A 6,669-nucleotide genomic window follows, 5' to 3' on the forward strand; every position below is an offset into this window, starting at 1 on the left:
CGCAGGTTTAGCTGCTGTTGTGTTGTAGCTGTGACTAGCTATGTTTCTGGGTGGCCGTCCCCACTCATGCCCAGTGTGCGTGTGTAGCTATGATTAGGTATGTGGGCCTGTGTGTCCCTAGGTGGTCTCCCCAACTCTTGCCCCGCGTATATAGCTAGATGTCCCTGGTTAGGCATCCCTACTTGTGCCTGCGCGTTCAGGCAGTTGCGCGCCCTCTCGCCCCTGCGGCGAGCACTGCGCGTGCGCGCCTGGCCAGAGGCCCCCGGCGGGTGGGCCCCACCTGCGCGCCCGCCCGCAGACATCGCCCCTTTAAGAGCGGAGCCCGCGGGCAGCGGAGAGGAGGCGGCGGGCGGGGGCGCGCGCGGCGGGCGGAGGGGGGCGCGCATTTCCCGGAACAGCCGGCGCTGAAGGAAGCTAGAGGAAAAAAATAAAACCCGCGCACGGGCGGAAGCTGGCGCCACCGCTGCTGCGAGCTCCCCCGCGCGGAAGATGCCCGCGGCGGGCGCGCGGGGCTGGGCGCTGTGAAGCCCTGGGCGCAGGGTAGCCATGGCGACGGTGAGCGCAGCCCGCGGCGCCGCCTGACAGGTGTGGACCCGGCGGGACGGCGCGGAGCAGCATGTACGCCAAGGGGGGCAAGGGCTCGGCGGTGCCCTCCGACAGCCAGGCCCGCGAGAAGTAAGTGGGGCCGAGCGGCGTGGGGTGCGAGACTTCCGCGGGCCCCGACGCCAGTGGCAAGCTGGCGTGCTTGGGGCACGTGGGCGCAGGACGGCGGCGCGGGCGAGACCCGAGGGGCGTGGAGTCGCGAGATTTGCGAAGGCGCCGGAGACCTGAGAGGTCAGCAGAGTTGAGGGGGCACTCGGGACCCAAAGAGCATGAGATTGGGGTGGGCAGAGACGAGGGAGCGCGAGATTTGATGGGGCGGGAGACCTGAGAGACGAAGATTTGCAGGGTGCGTGAGAGATCTGGGCGAAAGACGAAGGGTTTGAAAGATCTGAGGTGGTGAAGCAGTTGAAGGGGTACACAGGACCCGAAGGACTTGAGGTTGAGGGGGCGCGAGATTTGCGGGGGCGCGAGATTTAAAGGGACCGGAGAGACCTGAGGAGTCGCGAGAGTTGAGGGGGCACGCGGGACCCGAGGGGTGTGAGGGGGCTCGGGATTTGCGGGAGCGCGCGAGACCTGCACTTGGGCGAGACTTGCAGGGCGTGGGCGCATTCGCGCAGGGCCGAGTGGGCGCCGCCTCCTGCAGCCTGGGGGGAGGTTTGCCAGGCGGTGCGACTGGCAGCTCTGGGAGTCACGGGGAGGCCAGAGGGACGCTGACCCCAACACCGTCCGCCACCTGTCTGCCCCAGGCAGGGCAGCTGTGGGGCAGGCCAGAGGGGGCCCCCAGGGCTTGGTGATCTGGGAGGTCGCTCAGTTCAGGGTCTCCTTTAACAATGCCGAGGCTTTTGCGCGGACCTCTGGGCACCAGGAGCTGGGGGGCTGTAGGAGCAGGTCCTCAGCACTTTGCAGTGGTCGGAGGACGGGGCGTTGAGGCAACTGATGGGACCCCAGACTGGACCCTTCCCTGCGCGCTTGCGCTGTCGCTTTGAAAGAATTAGAGCCCTTCTGCTGGACTCACTCTCCTTTATTAAACTTGCATACGATATCACAGTGACTCTTCTTCGGGTTTGGGAAGCATGTGACAAATTGACACTTGGAAAGTGGTTCGGCTGGTCGCCATCCCACCTCAACAATTCCCAGTGGTTTGCAGCGTTATTACTAATGAATCGTGGAGAAGGACTTAAGGAGGAAAGGATCCTGGAAGTTTGGTGGGCTTGGATGAGGATAGCCAGGTGTTGGAATGGGAACCATGGTGACCCACCTTGAGAATCTCTGTGTCCAGGAAGAGGAACCGTGGTCGCTCATCTTGATTATCTCCCGGAGTGTGTGGGAGTGTAGCTTCCAGGGCATGGATGGTGAAGAGCAACTCTGGACGTTGCTGACTTCTGTCCCCCAGTTCTACTTTGTCTTGCCTGAGCTGACCCCAGAGAATGTATGTTCCCTTTGCCTAACCCGTAGGTCATTCTGGGAATAAAGCCCTACTGGCTGGGAAATGCTGAGTGAGTCTTGCTCTGCAGGCTCCCTCACCCATTTGCACAGTTCTGGGGTGCCATTCCATTTCCAAGCACCTTAAGCTCCAAGAGTCTTTGGACTGGCATTTACTGCCCAGGTTGAAGAAGTAGGTGATTAGCATGGCCACCCTTCCCTGAGTGTCTTGGTATCTGCAGCTTCTGGAGGCACCCACCTACCCGTCTAGGAACCAGTCTCGGGCTGTAGTGGTCAGAAAACAGGCCCCAGCTCTGAGGAGACCACATCCCAGGAGGCAGGCAGACTTTGCGGTACCCAGACAAGTGAGGCAATTCTGGATCTGGAGATTTGCTATGAGGGAAACAAAGTAGGGACACGGGTCATAGTGAAATGTGAGAAGGTGTCAGCCATGCAGACTGGTGGCAGAGAGCACAGCACATGCAAAGGTTCTGGGGTAGGACTGGGAAAGGAGCTGGGGGAAAGGGACAGCCCAGGAGGGCACCTCAGGGCCACATGGCTCCCATGTGGAGGGAGGCTGGTAGTGGGTGGGGAGCTGGGGGACCTGAGGGCAGGTGAGTGAAGGTGTCTGGGAAGGATGGCAGTGCGTTTGGTTTTCTTTTGGTTGGACCAAGGTGGTGGCTGTGGAGATAAGAAAAGCAGAGGGGATAAGTTTGAGCCGAGGTGCTGGCTTTGGAGTTGTATATTGATCGGGTTGGACATATCAATAGAGACTTCAGTTCTTGGCTGAAAGATGAAGGGAGGGTCTGTGTTCCTGGACCCCTTCCCCTCACTCCTACCCCCACAGAAGTGCCTGGAGGATGCCAGAGCCCTGGCATTGCCTTGGCTCTGGGTGGGAGGCTGAGAGTCCCTTCCCTTCTGAGTCTTGCTGTGCCCCCCACCTTCATGCAGAGGGGCCTGTGTAAACAGTAGGTTGAAGAGCAGGGCTCTGCAACTAACAGAAGTTTGAAAACATGCTTCAGTCCCCCAATTTCACTGACAGGAAGCTGGAGCTCTGGAGAAGCAGCAACCCTGAGGTGTGAGGCCCCCCTTGCTAGAGAGGGGCCAGAGGGGGTTGTTCTGAGCCTCTTATTTCCTCATCTGAGACGTAGGTAGGTCCCTGCATCTGAGGACTCTTGTGAGGAATTGGTGATGTGCTGAGGATGGAGGCCAAGGAAAGTCAGCCCTCAGGAAGTATCAGCTGCTGGCCGAGCCACTTCCTGTCTGGTCCTTGGTTTCCTCGGTGAATTGGGGTGAAGGGGGTTCCACAACTTGAATCCCTCACTCTCTAGGATGGTGTTTCCTCCCTGCTCTCTCCCACCTCCTAAAGTGGAGCCAGCCTGCCTTTGGAGTCCCTGGTGAAGCGAATGCTTTGTGCTCAACTGCTAGCTGAAAGGTTGGTGGTTTGAGCCCAGCCAGAGCTGCCTCAGAAGAAAAGCCTGATGATCTGCTTTTGAGAGGTCACACCTTTGAAAACCTTATGCAGCAATTACTTCTGTTCTGTACACATGGGGTTGCCATGAGCCAGCGTGGTGATTTGTTGGCAACTAACAACAGTCTTTCTCTCTGACCCCAGGCCCCAAGCCCCCTTTGACACCCCATGGGGCTTACTGGCATCTCCCCATCTCTGCCTGGCTCAAAAAGAATCCAAGCACTGGCTGGGGCCCTGCCTTTCAGGGCTCACAAGTTGGGTGGTGACATCTGGCCAGGGATTGTGGTGAGGTGAGGGTAGGCAGAGAGGAAGCTGAGGGGAGGTGGCTGGGGTCCCCAGAGGAGGTGCTGGCCTCTTCTGTGAAGTGTGAACATCTCCAGCATGTAGGATGCCCCAAGGGCACCAGTGCCCAGAGCTGAACAGTGGGTCTGTCTGGCTGTTGGTTTCAGGCCATTTGTAACAACACAAGTGACCATACAGTGGAAGTCTCCTTGGCCCTTTCAATCCCTGAGGCTCTGCTCTTAGAAACTGTATGTGTGTGTGTGTGCGGGGGAGTATCCATCTCTCTTTTGACCAAGGTGCTAAACATTTGTGTGTTGAAACATTCTCCTTGAGGTTGGGGCCCAGGGTGCCTCAGCTCTGTTCTGACAGGGAGAACACGAGACAGTCTCCGTCCTCCACCTCACGTTCCAGGGGGACAACAGGCAGTGCAGGCCATGACAGGTGGGGGGTCAGAAGTGGCAGGAAGGCCTCTGACTGGGGACATTGGAGCCCTCCCACCCAAAGTAAAAGTGTAAATGTCTGAGAGTAAATAAGTGGCTGCATGTGTGCACACCTGTGTGAGAACCACCAGGTCATGCACAGACCAGTGGTTCCCCTCAGGTGAAACTGGCAGCATCTCCCATCAGATGTGGGGAAAGTGTGTGGGGATAGAGGCCCCTGTGGGGGTTGGCTGCTGCAGGTGTCATCAGAATAGGAAAGGAAGCCACCCAGGGGAAGGGAGGCCCTGCAGGGGTCCTGCACAGGCTGCAAGTCCGGAAGGAGGAAAAGCAGCAACCAGGAGGTAGAGTGGAGCCCCGGGAGGGAGTGGGGTCCAGGGACTATGAGAATGGCTGGCAGCTTGGAGATGCCTTGAGCTGGTTCCTACTGGGGCCTCCAGCTTATGGCAAGTCATCACCCCCTGTGGGGGCAGGGTGTGTAGTGAAGGCACCATAAGTCCTGGGTCTTTTCCTGCCCCCTCCCCCCAGCTCCCTGCTCCCCCAGCTCCCTGCTCCCCCTGGCCTGAACTCCCTAGCTCTCTGTCCCCTGGCATCCCACCCATGGCCTTTCATGCTGCCTGCTCTGGCTCATGACGTGCTGGGCTCCCCAGAGTAGTCTGCTGCTCCTCTGCCTGCCAAAGGCAGGGTGCCTTTAGGACGGAAGATGTCCCAGCAGGGGTCTGGGAGAAGAGGGGGCCTAGGGTGCAGCTGGCCAAGTCGGCATCTGAGGGGTCCTGGGCTGGGGACACTCTTGAGAGCTATGCAGCTGTGAGTGCTCTGGTGGGTCCCCTCTCCATTCCCATGCCTCAGTGGCACAGCTCACGTGCCAGGTGCCAATAAGGCCTATGAAACATGGCCTGGGCCTTGGGAAGGGATGCTGTCTTTTCTACCACCATCCTCCACCATGCTCCTTTGTCTCCCTGCCTTGTTGCCTCAACTTGACCCAGATCCCAACTCTTGTCTCTCTAGTATGGTTCAGTTCTGTTCCTCCCCCTCCCCACCAGAGCATGACTTTCAGGAGGGCAGGGGTCTGGGTCACATCCTCCCAGCACTGCACAAAGAGCAGGTCAGCCCATGTTCCAGACTGGACGGATGAATGGGTGGGTGGACAATGGACAACTGGGGAGTGGAGAGGATGGGGGGCAGAGCCTGGTGGAGGTGGGATGGGATGGGAGGTGGGATGTCAGGCTGCAGCCACCTTGGGTTGACAGGGAGCTCTGGAGGAAAGTGCTGGAGATGTGAGGCACTAACTGAAGAAGCCAGGCTGGGAGGGCCTGGGAGAGCAGGACTGAGTCAGGGGAAGGTTATTTTCGGATGAGGCCCTGCATGCAAGCAGGGAGGGCAGGCAGCGGAGGAAGGCAGGGCTAAGCCGGAGGAGTCCCGATGGGCCTCTGTGCCACCTCCTGCCTTCATCACCCAGCCTCAGGGTTATAAGGCACCGTACAGATGCCCCAGCTGGCGGCCTGGCTGGGCAGTGTGAGGGCTTTGGGGCAAGGCCGGCTAGGGAGGTGGATGCTGAAGATGGACAGGCGTGGCCTCCTCGGGCACCAGCATGGTGTCGTCTAACCCCCAAAGTATTGCTTCCAGTTCATTTGGGGTGGGCAGCAGCTGAGGAAGCATGTTCACAGGGATCCCTGGCAGGCAGCTCTGGGGTCTCCCACAGGCAGCATGGGGCCAGGACCATGAGGAGGTGTGGAACTGAACAGAATTTAGCCTGCAAGTGGGGATTGGGACGGGGCTTCCGCTGGGGTGGCAGGGGAGGGGTGTTTCTGGGAGGGCTGCCTATCAGGGTCTGATAGAGCCCTGGAGCTGGCCTGCTGAGCAGCTGATGAAGAAAAAGGCCACCTCTTGTCAAGAGGGTATTGGGTCCCAGGCCAGGTGAGCCAGTGATGCCAGAATGGGCCAGCAGGGGAAGGGGGCCGGCGTATCATCAAATGAAGTTAAAGGTGGGCACAATGAGGAGCTAGACGTGGGCCGGCCTGAGGTCTGAGTCCCTGCTCCCCCCTCCCCCCAGGCTGGCCTTGTATGTCTATGAGTATCTGCTACACGTAGGAGCCCAGAAGTCGGCCCAGACCTTTCTGTCTGAGGTAGGCGGGCCTTTCCCTGCCTGGCCCCTTCCCATCAGAGCTCTGGGTGGTGGGAGACCAAGGGCCAGAGGACCGAGCCGGTGGCTAGAGCCAAGCATCTGCCCGTCCATCCATGGCTCTGTCCTCCACTCCTCTGGTCCCTTGGCTCCCTGCTCTCCCAATTCCTTGGGGCCTCTGTATGGGTGGGGAGGGGTTGGCCTCCTGTCACCTGCCTTCTTTCTCCTGCAGATCCGATGGGAGAAGAACATCACGCTGGGGGAGCCCCCAGGGTTCCTGCATTCCTGGTGGTGGTGCGTGTAGGGGCAGGGCAGCGGGGGGTGGGGTGGGG

General features: G+C 59.7%; 1 protein-coding gene across 1 annotated transcript in view; it reads left to right on the top strand.

The window, feature by feature from the left end:
• The first annotated feature begins 616 nt into the window (after positions 1-616).
• The window catches only part of SSBP4 (single stranded DNA binding protein 4), a 14,462-nt gene continuing 8,409 nt past the window's right edge, over positions 617-6,669 (top strand). The window contains exons 1-3 of the mRNA XM_007945360.1: positions 617-675; positions 6,269-6,341; positions 6,570-6,631. Coding sequence (XP_007943551.1) covers positions 617-675; positions 6,269-6,341; positions 6,570-6,631 — 194 coding nt within the window. The remainder of the gene's footprint in view (positions 676-6,268; positions 6,342-6,569; positions 6,632-6,669) is intronic.

This window comes from Orycteropus afer, unplaced genomic scaffold, assembly GCF_000298275.1.
Source record: "Orycteropus afer afer isolate SDZICR_OR568_19922 unplaced genomic scaffold, OryAfe1.0 scaffold00136, whole genome shotgun sequence".
Taxonomy (NCBI): domain Eukaryota; kingdom Metazoa; phylum Chordata; class Mammalia; order Tubulidentata; family Orycteropodidae; genus Orycteropus; species Orycteropus afer.